Source organism: Cricetulus griseus, chromosome 4 (genome assembly GCF_003668045.3).
Source record: "Cricetulus griseus strain 17A/GY chromosome 4, alternate assembly CriGri-PICRH-1.0, whole genome shotgun sequence".
NCBI classification, from domain to species: domain Eukaryota; kingdom Metazoa; phylum Chordata; class Mammalia; order Rodentia; family Cricetidae; genus Cricetulus; species Cricetulus griseus.
This window is the reverse complement of record NC_048597.1, coordinates 225,532,547-225,552,122: the sequence shown is the minus strand read 5'-3', so window position 1 is coordinate 225,552,122 and position 19,576 is coordinate 225,532,547. Positions and strand designations below refer to the sequence as shown.

Genomic DNA, 19,576 nt, shown 5'->3' with positions numbered 1-19,576 from the left:
GAATGCCTTATCACAAGGTGTTAATTGGGGCCACTCAGCCATTTACGTTTCTATTAAACACTGTGAGGGACTTTTCACAAGTACTAGATTCTTTTTACTGTATGGTGCAAAAATATAAAGACTAGAAATAGAATAGGACCCGAGTCCTCTTTATCCCGGCGTGTGATTAGCATTCTCGGGTTTTTCTAAAGGACAGAATGGCAAGACATCATTTGATACTCCGGGTACCCAGCCGTTGGATGTGGATGGATGTTGGTTCTGACTAGGTTGGGCCAACTATGTGTCTCTCTCTCAAATCTGCTACCCACACAGATACATATTAAAAAAACAAATCCCCAGAAAGTACACACACACCTGGCACTCGGGTGACAGTCGGGGCAGCTTTGCCAAAGAGTTTTGAGCAGGCATTCTTGGAAATGCGGAGCTAGTAGGTTCCCAAGTTCATGGCGATGCAGAGAGGGCTCTGGCCCCAGAAGTTTGGAGGACATGAGAGACTCCACACAGTTTAGGTACATCTTCTGGCCGCCTTAATTGGGCGCAGAAGGGGAGGAGGGCCCGGCTGATTGCTTGCCTCCCCACAGCTAATCCTCTTAGCAGCTGCATTTCCGCGCTCTGCAGTTAGAATGACCCTCCCAGCCAGACCTTTACCCCAGGGTGGGAAGGGGGCTCCAAGGCCTAGCAAGCTGGGCTTTAAGCCGTCTGTAGATAGCGCGGCGGGACGTCTGGCTGGGGGGCGGGGAGGACCCTCTTCCCTAACTGCCTGGTTTTCCGCACACCTATGGTTCAGCGAGGGCCAGTGGGGCCTTCCTCGCCCGAGGTTACTAACTAAAGCTAAGCTAAGAGCGAGATGCATCGCTGTCCAGATGCTGTTTGCAGGACTGCAGTTGCCAAGGAAAAGTGGAAAAGTCCTTTGTGACTGCCCTGCCCAGTGCTAGTCTGCGCGCAAGCCCTGAGTCCCGGATGAAATTTAGCTGAGGGTAAGGCAACGGAGAACAGCAGCTGCACCAACCGCGGAAAACCGCAGATAGGCGCAAGTCTTGGGGTGCGCGAACATCCAGCCCTGTGGTGCTTAAAGGACCCGGAACTCGTAGGCGCTCGAATGGCCGCGGGGGTTCCCAGGGAGCTTACGTGGGTCTAGGTCGCCTAAAGTAAACCCAGTAAAAGAACTAAATGACTAAGGGTCAGGGCGGAGGGTGGAGAGCTAGGATTAAACCTGCAGAGTGCGTTCTTACATCCCCAGGGCAAATACTCTCTCTCCACCCCACCCCCTCAGCCAACACCCATTGTCTACACTTCCTAGTGGGGCGAGGAAGTAGATCCCATTCATCTTTGCGGTGGGGGCAGATAAACAGAAGCACCCTCTGCCCACCCCTCAAGACCACAGTATCTAGTTAAGATTCTAGAGCAATCTATGGAGGGGCAAGGTGTGTGTGTGTGTGTGTGAGAGAGAGAGAGAGAGAGAGAGAGAGAGAGAGAGAGAGACAGACAGACAGACAGACAGACACAGAGAGACAGACAGACAGAGAAACTGTTCACCCTGAAAATGTGCGGAAGGAAACAAAATTAGAGCAATAAAATCCGTAGCACAGAAGACAGAACTGTACCCGTTCCCTTACTGAATAACATTTATTAAAAATGACTTACGACTGTACATAAAAATTCATTATCTCTAAAAAGCCTATAGGAGCTGTGGCGTCAGACTGTAATTTCTTCACATTTACTGAAGGGGGAAGTGGGGACGACCAAGGAAGGAGGGTTAAACAGGGTTGTTTCTCCCTATGCGTGGTTGAGTGAGCACACAGGCAGCTGAGCACTTAACTAATCTCCCCACGATACTGAGGCTCCTCTCAACCCTGCAGTTGTGTTTCTGCAAATTCTTTACAAAGCCAAAGCACCAATTTTACATTGTTTTATCTCTGATACCTAGGCAGCTGAATTTGTACAATATATTCCAGATTATTCTATGGTGTCTAAACACACAACTGTACACTTAACTTCTCCCTTTGTCTCTGACCCTTCTGGTTTCTACAGGTCATCCCAACAACACAGGCCCGTCCCTATGACAAATGGTTTATTCCAAAATCCTGCCAAGAATTACAGGCTGCTAAAACTAGCTAGCCACTTTCCATTAGTCTTCTCCCCTTGACTCTCAGGCCCAGCCTCGTTAGCCACAGGCAAAAAATAGCAATGAAGAGCCCGCTGTTGAAACTCAAGGCCCATCCCTTCTTTTCCTGAAGTAAAAATACCTTAACACTCTGGCCTGTTGTTTGCTTAAAGATTTACAAGTAAAAATGAGAGCCAAAGTTTTTTGCTTACTTTTTGCTTTTTAAACTCATTTGATAGCACCTGGCACTCAATCTTCATAGCCTGCCTTTTCTGAATGTTTCTTGTTTCCTATAAATAGATCCAGCACCTTGAACAACCTTTGAATCTTAAAGCACTTTCGAGTCCTCTGTTAACTTTATTTTACAAAGGGGTGGGGGGAAGCCTGCTAGGTTTGCTTCAGTTAGTTACCTGCAGAAATGGCAAAGCTTTGGCACCCTCTCTCAGAGAATTGCACAAAACGGGATACATCAAAGGTGGAAGGTAAAAGTCTTTTTGGTAACCTAGGCAAAGAAAACAACAACGAAACACCACCAGGTCCACCTGGAAACCATTAGGGGCTCAAATAACTCCTTAGGGAGTTGTGTAGAAAGCATAGTATGCCCCCATGCCTTTGGAGGCGTCTTTACTGTACTCTTCAGGGTTAATGTCCTCACACTTTATGGGAGGCGAATTTCCATTGCTGGAGGTGCTCGGAGACATGCGCTTTCTTTTGCAAGCACTGTTGTACACCCCCGAATCATTGGAGTCCAGAGATTTGATGGAAGGGGGAGTTTCCATCCAGGAGGAGCCAATTTCTTCTTTGACTTTTTCCTTGGCAAGCTGATCTTCTGGGAACACAGGGGGGCTCATTCTGGATGTCCATGGTAGGCCAGCTGCCATCTTCCTCTGATAAGCGCCTCGGCCTCCCCACCCTGCCATTGCAGGGAATGTTGGATCAGGGTAATATCCCAGGGCATGGGATGTCTGGAGGGGCAAAGACTTTATACCATATGGGAGCAAGGTACTGGAAGTGTATTCAGATTCATAGGAACCGATGTCTAGCTTGTTGGTCACAGGTTGCTGGACAGGCGTGACAAGCCACCGCTGGGGAGGGTTGGTCACCTCTTCGCTCTGTTGGGGTGAAAGGAGGCCGTTGGTCTGTGGCACGGTTCTCTCACCATTATAATATCGGGCTTGAGGTAAAGTGTTGACAAAGGGCTCCGGGAAGAAGTTTTGAACGCCGTACCGGCCTCCAGGGACAATCTGATGGGATCTAGGAGAATCCGTGGGAGATGGAGTTAACCTGTCATTTTCTGAAGCCGTGTACATGCTACAATGTAAAGAGAGACACTTAAAAAAAAACAAAACAGCCTCATGTTATCCCCAGACAACACCTGCCTCCCAGAAACCAGAGCCTTGTTCTGTGGACCCAGCTGAGCAGGCCGGTATGTTGCACAAGAGGATAGAGTAGATTCCCACTGCTTAAAAGGAAATTTCCTCTCAGGAGTCAGGTGTTTGCTATGGGAAATCAGGGTCTGTGGCTATAGATCATTTGGTAGAGGGCTAGCCTTGTCAGCACGAAGGCCCGGGTTCTGTGGACAGATCTGCATTAACCAGGGCTGGTGGCTCCCAGCACAGGGAGGTGGAGAGGTGGAGGCAGGAGCAAAAGGCTGTTGGAGATACACACACAGCCAGTCGAGTTTGAGGCCAGCCTGTGTTATATCTGCCTGTATCTCAAAATAATCAAATCTAGAAAAATCTACTTTTTTGTTTTGTTTTGTTTTGTTTTGTTTGAGACAGGATTTCTCTGTATTGTTTTGGAGCCTGTCCTGGAACTCACTTGGTAGACCAGGCTGGCCTCAAACTCACAGAGATCCACCTGCCTCTGCCTCCCGAGTGCTGGGATTAAAGGCGTTCGCCACCAACGCTCGCTCGGCTAGAAAAATCTACTACTTTTACAAGTATTCAAACACAAAGGATTAAGAGCAGCCCTCCCTCGTCAAAGTGATGGATAGAATGGCACAGAGGCAACTCAACCACCCAACTCTATTTCACGAAGCATGGCCTTGTTATCCAATGTTGTGAAAAACACATCTTTTCAGGTTTTTCTTCATGACACAGGGGTCTACTAGTGAGGGTTTTAAAAGCTGGCTGGGGAGCTGGAGGGCAATAAGTGCTTTTCCCAAAGGCCAAGTTGGGTTGGACGCACACACATCAAGTGGCTGACAGCCACCTGGAACTCCTCTCTGCTTGACACCTGCCTTGCTGGCACCCATTTCATGAGCACATACCCATACCCATACACAAACACACACAATTAAAAATAAAAATAAAGCATTACAGAGCAAATAGAAAAAAAAACTGTACACAAATAATGCAAATTCTCTACTTAAGTGTAGAAAAGGAAAAGGAACTTCATGTTTAAGCTGTGGATACTTTAGAATAACAAAATCTGTTTTTAAAAAAATCTAAAGCAAGATTGCCCAAGGCCATACATACAAAAATAGGTCTAGGTGAATATAGCTCAACCATAGAGTGCTCGCCTTTTGCATGTACAAAGCCCTGAGTTTAAACACCCAGAGCACATTGTGTGTGTGTGCGCGCGCACGTGCACATGTATCAGCAAAAGTGAACACAAAAATGAGTTTAAAAAATCCCAAATATAAAATGCCATACTCAATATGTCCTCATGAAAATGATGACTCATTTCCTGTTCAAAGGTGATGCAGGAAATGGGCTTGAAGATGAAGCTCAATTGATATCATGGTTGCCTGGCCCACTCGAAGCCTGGGTGTGGTAGCCCATGCCTGAGCGCTCAGCACTAGGGACATGGAGGCAAGAAGATCGTAAGTTCAAGTTCCTCTCGACTCCACAGCAAACTGCAGGCAGCCTGGGACATTTAAAGAGAGATGGCTATGTGGGTTATGATGGAAAGCAATACTTACGAATCATAGTTGTCCCGGAAGCCTTTGGCAAAGGGGTTATGGTCGATCTTTAACTGAGTAATCTAGAGAGAGGAGAAGAATCGTTAACTGAAGGCTTTATCATGCTAGACCTAGCTGAGAGGCTCCTGCCAAGCCAGGGGGCACTCACATCCGTGTTTTGGTAGGCGGTCACTGCGATGAACTGTGTCTCTGAGAAGGTGAAGGTCTGGGTCTTGGAAGGCTCATTCAAGTCCTCCACACCATCCTCTGTCACTTCCACAATGTGCAGTCGTGGCTGGTATTTGTGTAAAGACTGCAGTACTATCATCTGGAGATGGAACCCAAGAAAGATTTTCAAAGGTCTAAAGAGCAGATTCCAATAAATGGGACTTGTGGTTGCTCCCTGCCAAAATCTCCACGAGCAGATTGCCCCCCTCGCCCCCCAACTTTGTGGAAAAACCCCAAAGGATGTGTTTTTCACAACATTGAATAGCAAGGCCCTCCTTGCTTTTTGAAATAGAGTTGAGTTTTTTGTTATCATCTTTAAGATTCTTGGCATTTAACACCTTTGCAACTTGAAGTCCTAGTTCTGAACCTGGAGTGGTAGAGCGGCACTGTAATACCAGCATGAGTCCTGAGAGACAGGAGGATCAGCAGTACAAGGCCTGCTCCCCAAGATAAACAGAAAAACACCCAAAGCAAAAACTGAGTTCATGTGTATTTTGATAAACAGTCTTTCCTTTTGGCTCCAAATCCCCCCAAATTCTATGTCTATGCTTAATAGTCAGAAGGTATAATAGCAACAAAGGCAAATTAATTAATTAAGTAAAAGTGAACAAAGTCAAAACCGCAAACATTTAATTAAGCACAGTAACAAAGGTATGGCCTCTCCAAGGGGCTCCAGCCAGAACATACCCACCCGCTCTTCAGTCTCTCTACCTGTGTGTTGTTGTTGTTTGCGCCTTTGTTATTGGTGAGTTTTAACTTCCCAAAGGAAATCTCCTGCCTCATCCAGTGGGAACCAGTGTTAGGAGATTCTGGGTGAACGTACATTTTGTTGCCTAAGAAGAAAACGAAAGGACACATTAGCATTTACACAGACAGCCTGTTTGTTAGCTAGACTTGGGTTTGCAGCCGCAGCCTCCTCCTGGGAGAGCGGCTTCCAGAAATCACTGGACCACAGCGGGACTCCAGGCACCCCCTCCAGGGCCAGGGTGCTTCCAGCCTTTCCTAATCGAGCCCTGCTATCACCAGCCTCCAAACTGAAGACAGAGAGGGCTCCAGGATCCCGAATGTTAATCCGAGGCCTTTAAAAGCCAGAGGGATGTGCCTCACTGAATACTTCCCTGGGTTAAGTTAAGGACGGCCCCGGCTTTCTCAAGAGAATGTTAAAATGCCAGTATCTTTCTCCCAAACTCAGAACCTCATTGGACTACTCATTCCTCAAACATAGAAGGGTCAAGGAGAAGGTAATCCTTGCTATCGGCTGGGGGTGAGGTGGTTGATTTAAATGCGGCTGGTCCAGCACCGGGGCTGATTTCTTCCCGGCTCAGGCCTCTTATCTCCTCACCCTGCATATTATTGTCGGCTTTGCCACAGGTCACCCACTTGCCCCCCTGGAAGCGCCAGTGGTTAGGATCGGCCAGAACCACCTCCACGAACACGTTGTAGTGGGCGGTGGGATTGAGTCCGTTTATGTTGAAGCTCAAGAAGGGGAACATGCGCCTGTGTAAACAACAGAACCGGGGGAAATGGTTTCAGTAGGGACGTTCAGGGCACGCCCTGCCCCCCCTCCCCGACACACACACAAGAGAAGTCTGCAGTAAACAAAGCAACAAACAGGTGATGTGGCCTGAAATCACGAAAATGGTTTTGAGTTGACATTTTAAGGGACAGTCTCCAAATCATTATTTTCCCTAACTCGTGTGCTTCTGAGACCCTCATCCACTCCAACTCCCTGGTCTTTCAGAAACCTCCTAGTTTTCTTCCTGGAATAGCGAAAATTATTTTTAAAGGCACAGGAGACACAAAACATTAAGCAGGCGCGTGCCAACTTACACCACACACACACACACACACACACACACACACACACACACACACACACACAGAGTTTTTAGTTCCTGTCTCCCAGTACCCACTCCTCGCTTCCTTCAGATCCCCCCGAAGTAGCTGTTGGCAGTTCGAAGGTGTACCGGAACTTACTTTCTTTCTTTCTTTCTTTCTTTCTTTCTTTCTTTCTTTCTTTCTTTCTTTTTGTTTTTTTGTTTTGTTTTGTTTTTTTCCAGACAGGGTTCTCTGTGGCTTTGGAGGCTGTCCTGGAACTAGCTCTTGTAGACCAGGCTGGTCTGGAACTCACAGAGATCAGCCTGCCTCTGCCTCTGCCTCCCGAGTGCTGGGATTATTAAAGGCGAGCGCCACCACTGCCCGGCCCGGAACTTTCTTGTACCTTCCCCGCAAGCCCCCAATCATTGGCTTCAGAAAATGTCTACCCACCCACCAGCTCAAACCCAACTTCTTTCTTCTGCTCTTCTCACAGAAGTGCCCACAGAAGTACTTGAAACGACCGCATTTCAAATACTTGCGCTCAGGCTGCAACCCAGTTCCAACCTTCTCCCCCACCCTCCGGTCCTCGCCTGCAAGCTACAAACTGTAAACTGCAAGCCCAGCAGCCAGCAGCTCCCGTAGGGTTCATCCCCAAATTTCCATCTCCGCTTCCTCCCTGTCAGTCCCGGTGAGGGTGACTAGAGCGGAGAGTAACTTTGGCACCGGGCCCAAGCCACAGGTGTGCCTGCGGAAAGGTGCGCTACCTTGGAGATGCTGGGGACCCTTTGCCGGAGTGCAGGAAGTGTGCAAACTCCCTCAACCCGGCACCCAGAGGCCTTTCCACGCTGCGCTCACCTGCCCTGTTTGGTGATGATCATCTCAGTTTGGTGGCGGTGGAATTTGAGCCATAGGGGCCGGTTGCACAGGTAGACGTGGGCGCGGAAGCCGGAGCCGGGCATTCCGAGGCCCCCCAATCCTCCGCAAGAGCCGGCCGCTGCAGGTCCGGCGTACGGCCCGTAGAGCGGAGAGCCCTGACCGTAGGGATAGGCGCCAGGACCGCCAGCCCCGCCACCGCTGCCACTGGCGCCGCTCCCCGAGCCCGCGGCGGGGCCGAACTGCGCCCTAGCGGGCGGGCACACGGAGGCGGGGAATCCACCGGGGGGCAGCATGGAGCCGTAGGGGTAGCGCGCGCCATTGGAAGCGGGGTACACGGATCCGTGGGCCGCTCCGGCCGCCGCCTGGTACTGGAAGAGCGAGCAGGGCGCGGCGAGCTCGGAGCCCTGCGGTCCCGGCGACGGGAGGTAGTAGCGCTCGGAGCTCAGGCTGTCCATGGAGTAGCGCGCGGTGGCCGCGGCGGTGGCGGCGGAGGGCAGCTCCTCCTCAGCGCACGGGGAACCCTTGCGGCCGTCCGGGGGCCCCGGCTTGGCCACCGCCGAGGAGCTGCCAAAGGTGTCCCCGGCGTCTGCGTCACTGAGCATGGCCGCGGGGGCCCCCGCGCCGGCGCCTGCTGGTTCTGAGCTCCCCGCCTGGCACGGGAGATTGCCCGGAAACTTCTTGGACGCTTTGTCTAAGTCCAGCCTCTGGGGCGAGGGAGCAGCACCGGGGAGGAGGCTGACGCTCCCGCCACCTCCCCCTCCTCCTCCTCCTCCTCCACCTCCTCCTCCTCCTCCTCGAGCACTCTCCAGCGAGTAGAAGTGCGCGCCCGGCAGGTTCACGGAGCTCACCAGGAGCTGCTCTCCTAACTGCATGCTTTTGCGAATCGCAGACGGCAGCCGGCTGCCTCCTCGCCTCCCGCGGCCTGGTTATAAAGGCCTGCTGGGGGAGCCAGCGCCCTCTTCCGAGGGGAAGGTAACGTCCCCTTCCTCCCTCGTCTGGGCTACCCACCTGCGGACCTGCGGGGCGGCTTCCGTGCGCGCCCCGAATCCAGCGTCCTTTCCGCAAGGGAGCAAACCCGGGGCTGCAGGTGGGAGATGGAAAGCGAGCAAGCAGAAGCTCCCTTGCCTTCCGTCCTTCCTTGTCTAGCTTCTCAGGACCCCTACACTCACAGCAGGGAAGAGGGAGGATTCAGCTCTGAGTTCCCATTTAGTATAACCAGCCTGCGCCTCGCTGCTGGCTCAGCGGTGCTAAACCTTAGGCCTATTTGACCGCTTGGAAACTTGCGAGCTGTCGCTGGCTGCTTATATGCGTGCCGCCAGGGAGGGGCTTCGCAGCCCCACGGCTAGGGGACTTTGCTATTGGCTGACAGAGGTGACACTAATTCAATTAAGCATTTATTAATTGGATCGAGTTGCCTGCAAGTTTCTTTTCCCCTCAGCCTGTTTGGCTGTTATTGTTGGTTTGGTGCTCTTTAAATTCTTTAGGGGACCTATACCCCACTGTGAGAATCAGTCCCGGTGTCTATATGGCGCTGGAGTCCAGGAGAAACGGGTTTGAGGTCTGCGAACCTGCTCTGCCTTAGGCAAGGAGTCATTCCTGCGCGCGGGGCTAGTTTGGCAGAGGCAGGTAGGTCCTGGAGGCCAGAGCAGAGGTCTCTGAACGCTCCCTGCTCGCAGGAAGGCCCAGGTCCCCGAGGGTGCAAATCTGGGGGCGGGTTGGAGAGAGACCCAAAGCGTCTGCGTCAGACGCTGTAACATCAAAGCACACCTTCCCTCTGACTTCCTGGCCTTCCCCACACAGGAACCGCTTTTTTGTTCTGTCCCATCTTTTTACCTAAAGGGTTGGTGGGGAGAAGCCTCGCGCTCTGCGTTTGGGATCCCAGGGATGCCGAAAGGTTTCCGCGTCTGAATCAGAAGCTCGAGTGCAGTGGGCTACCGAAAACCCAAGAAGAGCCAGACCCAGCGAGCCAAGCGCTCACCCTCACATCCACCCTAGCAGACCGGCTTTCCGGAGGACATCACTTTCATTGCTTACAATTTAAAAAAACATACTCTGCTCGGTGTTCCTGAACTCTGGGTGTTTTTTTTTTTTTTTTACCTCCCCCAATCCCCGCTTTCGCCAACGTCTTTGGCGGGGGGCTGACACTAAGACACAAAGGTTCCCTAGCAGCTGTGCAGTTAAGATTCCCTGCGCCTCTCCTCTGCGGCACAATACAGAAGGCAGAATAATTAGTGAAATAATCAGTTTGATATTGAATTAAGCTCCTTTGCCCAGCTGCCTGTGGTTCCCCCCCCCCACCCCCGCGTTTCTGCAAACAGTCAAGGACTGTGCCATCATATTTTATTGTTTTATTATTACAGAAGGGGGGCACGTTTCGTTGCAGATAAGAAGCCCGAACATTCTCCTTTAAAAAGCAATTACGGACGCCCGCAGTAATCGCTCCAGGAGCGCATTTTCCGGTCGAGATGCGGTGACTCTGCTTCCCCCAACCGAACGCGATCACACGGGAAACTTTTTGCCTAGAACAGATGAGGTGGCCGCGGGATCTGCTCAGCGCCCAGATCCCAGCAGTAGAACCGCGCGAGGCTCTCCAACGTGGGTACAAACCCCGCACAGCACGAACATCCGCACGCCCCGGTTAGAGAGTGGAGCGACCCTTCACCAGCTCGGATGCTGTGTGGGGTTTTGATGCGATGCTCTTGTGAATCTTGGTCGCTCACAGGTTTTCAGCGCCAAGTCACAGGCTAGCGAGTTGGAGCTATAGCCTTGTCAATTTTGGTTCAGAGAGCCCGGGAGCAGGCACCCTGCTGGCTCAGTCCCTGAGATCCCAGAATTTGGTGTCAGTTCGGCTCCAGCATGGCAGCCTGTAAGGGTCACTTTACTGTTTTGTTTTGACACGGAAAAATCTTAGAAGCTAATTTTTTTTTTCCCTTCGAAGAGTGCGAGATATTCAACGTGGAGATTCCACAAGGGGGATGCGAGCTCCAGGAACGGGCCTCAACGCTCTGGCGACTCAGCCCGGAGTTATCGAATGCTCCTTCTGAGTTTGTGTTAGCATTGACCCGAGCTGCAGGATGTCTGAGGGGAAAGTAGGTGTGAGACTGAATCTCACGTTATCTGCAGACGGGGTGACTGAAGGTATATGTCAGATTTGCGCTTTAACACAGCCAGAAGCAGGCTTCGGGGTCCCTTCAAAACCGCTTTGAAGAGACCAGGGAAACGCTAGCGTGGCACAGTGCCACCACAGGCAACGGGCACCGTTCAGACCCACTCTGGCGCAAGTAACTCAGGCCAGCTGTCCCTACAACCACATCAGAACCGGGTTCATTCTATCCTACCCCTAGAGCAAGCTCAAGAAGGCGTGTGGGTTCATCCCGAGTGCCACCAAATTATGAACTCCGTGCAAATTCAATCTGTGTATGTAACTTGAGTTCGAATGGATTCCTGGGGCCCCACCCTCCTCAGCAGATACACTCTGTTTATCTTACTTCTCACACATTTTGCAGATGGAGAAATAAAGGGAAATCAAACAAAAGTCAAAATCAAAGCGCTAGGAAACTCTTTGGGAGGCACGGGATTTGGGGACATGGGGAACTTGCTAATATTAATAACATTGTTATTGTTATATATTATCGTGTCTCACAATCATGTCATGAGTTCCCCCTTTGAAATGGTGAAAAGCATCATTTTGCCTAAAGATATTTTTTCTGGCTTCATTGAGACAGAAAGTGTAAATATTGGTGTGTTAATGAACTTATGTTTTAATATTATTATTACTTATGGACTACATTGCTCTAAAGTGCTGGAGCACTGTGGAGAACAAATCTATGATTCCTATTTGGGGTGGGCTTTTGTTTTTTGCTGGCTCAATAATACTCATAAGAGTAGAGAGAGGTAAAAAAAAAATCAATGTTTTCTTGTGTCTCAGCCACACTTTAAAATCCAAGTCCTCTTTTCTAGAAAGAAGCAGAGAAAACAAGGCAAAGGCTGTGATGCTGGGTGTCGGGCACACATCAGGCAGCACCTTACTCCAACTGGGCGGGCAAATAGCAGAACCCGCCTCTCTGCTGTTTGATTTCAATTACACCCCGAGCTTCATGAAATCCAAATGAGACATTTATTGAAAGGTGCCTGGTTTTCTGTGGCTTAAGTGACAGTAATACGTTGAACAAAAACATCAACATTGGGGAGGAGACCCCTGGCAATGCCAGACCCCAGTGGTGGCTGCTTAACTCAAATACCTCATTCTGCAGCCTGGGATGGAGCAAGCAGGAACCTCTAGAGGCTGAAGGAAGCCAAGGGCCAAGCCTGGGTGTGAGCATATGAAAGAGCTTATACTAGTTTGTCCCAAACAATACCAACTTTGTACCACCAGCTCCTGGTGATAACACCAACTTGGCTTGTGGCCTCTTCTTTTTTCTTCTCCTTAAAGGTAACCAATTATAATGTTTGAGATTTTTAAAAGTAAGACCAAGAAGACTTGACACCACAGCAATGCCATGCATCACACACACACACACACACACACACACACACACACACACACACACACTTCAAAGAGTTAGTGCAATGATACATGGTTTAGAGCTCATCCACTCCCCCCACCCCCCACACAACTAAGGGGGCCCGTATAAATGCCCCAATAAATTCTATTATTTTCACCCCCACTAAAAATGTGTTATCAAAACACGGTCCGTGTTATTCAAACACTTTGTAAATTCTGAACAGACATGCTGCATGCTCCCCTTTTAACCCTAGGAAAACATTCCAACATTAACGGGTCACCAGCACTCTGCCTGGACTCTGGGAAAATGTCAATGGGTGTTTTGTGGCAACTTGGTTCTTTTACTATTTATCTATGGGCCTCTCTTTGTTGACGTTACTTTTTATTTCACCGTCTCAGGTTCACTGTTTGGCCTTTTGTTCTCTGACGGCCAAGTCTGCTACTTCTGCTGTGCTTCCCAAAGGAGAGGGAGCTTTCCCCACTGCAAGCTGGCTTGCTTTCCTTCCTTCCTCTTCCTACCCACTTTCTTCCTTCTAGAAAAATGTCCCATAAAATAAACATTTTGACAAGGACAAGTAATCCCTGAGAGATCTCACAAACACAGTTTCATTTTTGTAAGAATGTACATAAGTCTTTTCCTATTGGGACATTGAAATAAATGGGTTACTTTGCTTAAAAACAAGACATTATTATGCAGACTGGGACAATCCATTCATATATATACTATATATGACACATGATACATTATGTAATTACATAATACGTTGATAGTTCACACAAATTATATAATATCTAATATTACATATATATAATTAAAATGGAGCCAGAGACCATGAATTTGAGAGGAGGATATCTGGGAGGGGTTGGAGGGAGGAAAGGGAAAGAAGAAGAAAATGATGTAATCTTATTTAATTCCAAAAAATAAAAATAAATGAAACACCAGATCCATAACTGTGTGTGGCAAAGAAATATGGTAAACTCACTTATCTTTTTCAAACAAGAACGACCAAGTTAGATTGCTGTCTTAGAGCATTTGCAGTTCATTGTTAAGATCTGAAGAGGAAAGAGAACCCTGGAATGAAAGTTAACACAGATGCTAAGAGTTGCTTATTACAAATTATCCCTTTTCCTACACAGTAAGTCAAGAATCTCTGGCAGGAGGCCTATAGTTTTCATTTATGTTTCTTACGGAGGCTTTTTGGTTTTTTACCTGCAAGTGAATTTCAAGATTTAGTTGCCACTTTATTATCACATCTTTTTCCTCCATCCTATTTTGGGAGTACATTTATTCACACGAACAAGAAAAGCCAAATGGGGCCAAAGCCGAAATGCTCTCAGGAAATACATTATTGGACTATTTGGTTAACCATTGCAACTCTGAAGTAGCGGCCTTGTGTGGAGCTCCATCTGTCCTGCTTATCCTCAAACCACCTGGCTCTTGCCTGGTGCTCATCTGCCCAGGCAAAAAAAGTAGCCACTGGTCTGAGCTGGCTAGCTAGCCCAGCTCCCAAACAGACACTAAGCTCTATAAACACAGGACCAAAGTGGAATTATTGTACTTAAAGGAACAAGAAAACAGACCCTTATAAATTAATAGGCTTGACATTTTCACCCTACTTAGACTTAAAAAGATTTAAAAATTTAGACCTTTTCTACCCTCAAAGACTACACACACACACACACACACACACACACACACACACACACACACATTTCTGCATGGCCTTTTTTTTTCCATGTTAACATTTCCTACAGGAAAAATGGAGGGGGGAGATATTGCTGGAATTTTTTATAGGATTGATTGTTATGAGGAGCTGGGAAGTGGTGGCGCATGCCTTTAATTCCAGCATTTGGGAGGCAGAGGCTGAGGCAGGCAGATCTCTGTGAGTTTGAGGCATACACAGAGAAACCCTGTCTTACAAACAAAACAAACAAACAAACTCCCCAAAACCCAAGAGGAGCAACTATCTTGCCTCCAGGTAGGAATAGCATTCTAAGTGTAAATGGATGGCACATCCCTGGTAAAATATGGAAAGGATGCTTCCTCGGAAGCCTCTGCCTTGACACAGGTGCTCAGCATTCTGCACACCAGATACCCACTCCTAAACCATTGAACCAACTCTCCAAAATGACATGGACAGAGAGAATCTTTATCCAGGCCGTGGTGAGAAAGGGAGAGAAGAGAAGCCTGTGTTGGAGGCACATACTTGCCAGCAACAGCAGCCCCTCAGATAACCAAGGAACAGAGAAGAGGCAGGAGGAGGAAGAAAGAGTTCACGAGGTGGGAAAAAAAAAATAAACACAAAGATTGTTCTTGAATCTTTCTCCCTTTCTAGACATTTAAGACAAAGCAACACTCTTGGCACCAAGGTATTTGTGGCTCTTCCTTCTCTGAGCAAGTTCATTAAACCCAAGTACTTCGAGTACCTTGTAATCACCATATATTCACGGTATACAGTGAGTACAAGAGCACCAAGCTCAAAGGAAGGCACAAACTATTTATTTATTTATTTATTTATTTATTATTTTCCATTAGTCAGATACCCAGCTTTTCTTGTCTTTCCCCCTTTCTTCCTAAGACCTGAAGCTAAGTGAAGATGAACAAATCCGGCCTGCTTCCTCCCAGGGACTCCAGTCTAATTGGGGGTGGGGTGGTGGGGTGGGGTCAAAGGCAACAGGAAGCCAGAGTAACTCTGAAACCTAGAAGGGCATCGCCAGCTGTTCCATTCCCTCCTTTCCACTTTGGGGTGGATGGCAGGAATTCAGAGACCTCTCTAGGGAGCGGGGCTGCAAAGATGCACTTCAAAGACAGATCGGTCTGGGGCCCTAACCCTGGCGCGCCTTCCGTCTTGTCTTCTCAAACGGTCATTAGCATTCTGTTTTTCCCAGGGCCTCCTTTCCCTCCCGCTCCCCCACGGGGGATTTTGCTTCAGGCCTCGTACTCGTTCAAAGAAACAAAGCAGGCATTAAGATTAGGATGTCTTCTTCACCTATTGGTTACAGGCTGGACCATGAAGTTGAGAAATGGAGGCCTAGGGCAGAAGAACCTAGTATTGGGAGTGGGGAAAGATTCCATCTGGATCGCCTCCTTGTGAGCCCCTGTGAGCCTTCGTGGTGGCGCCCTCTAAAGGACAGGACCTGGATGGCTAGACTCTTGGTGGGTCTTGGAGAGGTTCGGGGGGACTACAGTCTCCCCACAGGGAAGGACCACTTATTCTAGGGTATTCTAGGGCATCACAGAGCATCTTTGAGCCACCCTGCGTCCAGTTGGGGACTGACTTCCCAAATGCACAAGAAAGAAAATCTAAGTAGCCACTCACTGTAGGCCAGAGCCTCTTCACAGTGTCTTTGGCGTAAGGTCCGTCATGGTTATCGTTGCCTTTCATACATGAATGAGCCAGGTCATGCTCAGGCCAGCCAAGGAAGGCCCTGTGCAGAGTACACGGCTGAAAAGTGCAGGAAAGGAAGCAGCCTGCAAAGTCTCAGTTGGCAGGTTCCCAGTGGAGAGGTTACATCAGCAAGGATGCTATGGGGTGTGGAGTGTGGGTTCTTGGGTTTGGGGGGCATGGGAAAAGAAGGGCTCAGAGGAAGGAAGGAAGGAAGGCTGTGGTTTGGGGGAAACAAATGGACAACATTCAGGGCCCATTCTTTATTTTGTTTATTGATGCTGGTCTCAAACTCATTGTGTAGTGACGGTGACACCAGTTTTATACCGTGCTGGGGGGAATCCAGGGCCTCCAGCCTCCTGGGCAAGTGAGTAGCACCCCTAGCCCCACGGCTGCTCAGTCTTTGCCATGAGCCTCTTAGGGAAGAACCAGCTGGTGGCCATGTGCGTATGAATGAGTGTATGCCTTTCGTCAGGATCTTGATATGTAGCCCAGGAGGACCTGACACTCCAGAGATCTTCCTGCCTCAGCTTCCTTGAATACTTGGATTCCAAATGCGTCGCACAATGCTGGGCCTACAGCTCCAGTTTTAAATAATCCTCCAAGCTAGAAATAATCACGACACAAAGGGGACCACTCTGCCGGCTGGAACTAGGCCAAGGCCTTGGAAGTTTTTCTTCCCGGAAAACTCACCTGTGTTAGATGCTTCCACCTTCATTTCACACACAAGAAACCCTATTTCAGGGATAAAGAAGCTGAGGGCAGATGACAAGAACCGACAAGCTGAAGGGGTGTCCTTTGCCCTGTTCCAGGGGCTCTGCTTTAGGACGAATCCCTTCCTGCACTAGCTGGTGCCGTGGACAAACCATTAAGCCAGTTCCTTCTCAAGAGAGATCTTCAGCACTAGGAGGGCACAAGGTTGGTCAACCAGCTCATGCTCTAGTCTGCTTGGCCAGTAAGTTGGGGTCCGTGGGTCTATTTAAGCCATGACCTGGAGCCTAGCTTAACTCCATTTGGCAAGATGGGGGCCCAGGGTCTCTTAAGCACACGCATGGTTTAGATCTTAGAATGCACTCTGGTATTGGAGCCCCCCTTTCTCTATCCCCCACAAACATCCAACATAGTCCAGATCATCTTGATCCAAAAGAGCCTCATCTATTGTAGGGAATCATTTTTCATTTTTGTTTTTTATTTTTCTTTTTTCCGCCTCCAGGACAGATGGTAATTAGATGCCTTGGAGTCCACAACATTGGTAGTATCTATCTAATAAAAATACAGTATGTTATACATAGTAACACGTTATAAAATATAAACCTAATATACACGTAAATATACTTGGCAATATTTGGCGGCTCTCCTCTTCTCTTCTCTCTCTCTCTCTCTCTCTCTCTCTCTCTCTCTCTCTCTTTCTCTCTCTTCCTCCCTCCTTCCCTCCCTCCCTGTCTCTAACCATGTCTGGGGCTGCTATCATATAGGACACAGGTGCACCCAATTCACCCCCCACCAATCTGCTCGCTTTTGTACCCGACCTTGCTTCAGTTTCCACTTAAAATACGTCTTGACATTAGAGCCTGGGGATGTCAGCGCGCTTGGGCATCTAGGGACACAACTAGAAGCGCTTTAAAAGTTTAGGGTTGGAAGGGGGAAAGAACATGATCAAAATGCATTGTATGTAAAACTTTTAATTAAAAAAAAAAAACGTTTCATCTTGGTCTGATGCTTAGAGCGTCAGGGTGCAGCTGAGCACCAACGCTGCGGTCCTGTTAGCCGCGGGGCACGAGGTGCTGGGAGAAGCCAGTTTTGCGCTAGCTACCGAAGGTGCAGCGCCCCCTTGCTCAGAGCGCATGGAATCCCCACTGGGCTTCTCTGTAGGCGGTTCCCTTCCTAAGAAATAACCCTATCGTTTGTCCTTTGAGAGCCCCCACAAGCTCTGGGACTGTCCTGAGCCTCCAGCGCTAGTGGGAGGAGTAGCTATCTGCTAGACTGCCCCCAAAGCTCCCCGAGGTCTCATCAAAGCAGAGAGCCTGAAAGAGACCTTCAACGGTGTTTGCATCCCGCTGGGCTTGGCTGCTGGGGTGGGGGTGAAACAGGGGGTCTCAGGAGCGACCCACCAGCTTTGTAAATCCCACCCCCAATCTTTCTGAGAGCACCAAGATGCCAACTGCGTGGTGGTGTTGAGGTCAGGATGGCAAGTCCTGGGGAGATAATCTCAAATCCACCAGGGAGAGAAAATAGTTAAGCAGGGTACTTACTGCAAGGGCTCCAAGTTCGCTGTAAATTATTAAAATAATCTGTAGGTTATTTAAAGTCCCAGTGCCCTGGGACCACCCCAGAACAATTAAATCATAATTTCTGCGGATGAAACCCAGATAGATGCCTGAGGGGTTTTCGTAAAGATTCTAACTTGCAGTAGAGTTGAAGATGGGCTAAGCTTTATGCGGCTGGAGGCTGGGGAGGCATGTCGGTGGAGTTGACACAGAAAGGAATAATGACAGCCCCGAGGAAGCCCGTGGAAGCAGTTCTGGCCCAGCCCTGTGTCTGCTGATGATCTGGTATTGGCAACAGAAGTGAGAAAGAAGGATCACTTATTTGCCAATTTATTTATATTTTTGAGACAGAGCTTCTCGTAGACCAGGCTGGCCTTAAACTCACTAAGTAGTCAAGAATGACCTGGAACTCATGATCTTCCCGTCTCCATATCCTGAGGGATGAGATAAACGGGCATGATGTAGGTACAGAGTTACCATACTGAAATGTCTTGCTTCATAACATTAGCATACAGTAATAACATTTTTCAAAGTTTGAATTTTTCAATTTTTTTGAGACAAGTTCTCTCTGTGTAACCCTGGACATCCTGGAACTCACTCTGCAGACCAGGATGGCCTCGAACTCAGAGACTGACCTGCTTCTGCCTCCCCAAGTGCTGGCTCAATGGGTTTGTTTATAGCCACAGAAGAAGTATTATTCCCTCTGATGTGATATATTGTTTTTACTATTTCATTTTATGTGTAGTATGAGTACTTTGTCTGCAGATATATCTGTAACTGTGCCTGTGGTTTGACCTCCTGAAACTGGGTTCCAGAGGGTTGTGAGCGGTCTCGTGGGTGCTGGGAATCCACTGGTTCCTCTGCAAGAGCAGCCAGCACTCTTAATCTTTGAGCCATTTCCTTTCCCCATCTTTAGTATCTGTAGTGTTAGTTTTCTGCTAGTCTGGGGGCCCTGCTTTGCATTTCTAAGCACTCATAAGCATATATCATCCTAACGCTTATGGAGAGCTCCTTGGATATGATGCATATTTGAATTTTGTCGTGCATTGCAAATATTTACTTTTAGTTTATTGTCTTTTGACTTAATGAAGCTTTGCACAGCGGCAGTGTTGCAGCCAATGAGGTTTATCCAAGGTGCAATTATTGCTAATTAAACGTTTGGCATGTAGGAATATTTACTTTTACAGTTTTGTGTTGTCCATGTAGTGACATATAACGAAAATCAGCAGTATTTTTAAAGTATTTGATGAAATTTTATAAAAAGTCACCCATAAAGAAACACTCAAGCAGAGCTCGGTGCAATGTGCCAGTGACCCAGCGTGTGGACGGCTGATGAAGGAGAATCAAAGTGTGAGGCCAGCCTGGACTAGAAAACACAGCAAGTTCAAGACCAAGCCCCACTCAACAATAATAAATAAATAAATAAATAAATAAATAAATAAATAAATAAAAAATAAACTTCTCTTTTCTTAGTAAAATAGTTAATGA

The 19,576-nt window shown here is 48.5% G+C and overlaps 1 protein-coding gene and 1 pseudogene across 2 annotated transcripts; one reads left to right on the top strand and one right to left on the bottom strand.

The window, feature by feature from the left end:
* Positions 1-2,676: 2,676 nt before the first annotated feature.
* Positions 2,677-8,803, bottom strand: Eomes (eomesodermin). 2 transcript variants are annotated; one of them, XM_027415338.2, is made up of 6 exons: positions 7,911-8,803; positions 6,580-6,734; positions 5,949-6,070; positions 5,179-5,337; positions 5,031-5,092; positions 2,677-3,415 (listed from the first exon to the last, which is right to left on the bottom strand). In XM_027415338.2, the coding sequence occupies exons 1-6, from the start codon at positions 8,801-8,803 to the stop codon at positions 2,677-2,679; spliced, it is 2,130 nt and encodes a 709-aa protein (XP_027271139.1). The 2 variants fall into 2 exon arrangements, with proteins under 2 accessions (XP_027271139.1, XP_035299165.1); XM_035443274.1 differs by having other exon boundaries at positions 2,677-3,358.
* Positions 8,804-19,177: 10,374 nt separating this feature from the next.
* Positions 19,178-19,341, top strand: LOC113835630 (annotated as a pseudogene).
* Positions 19,342-19,576: the final 235 nt, after the last annotated feature.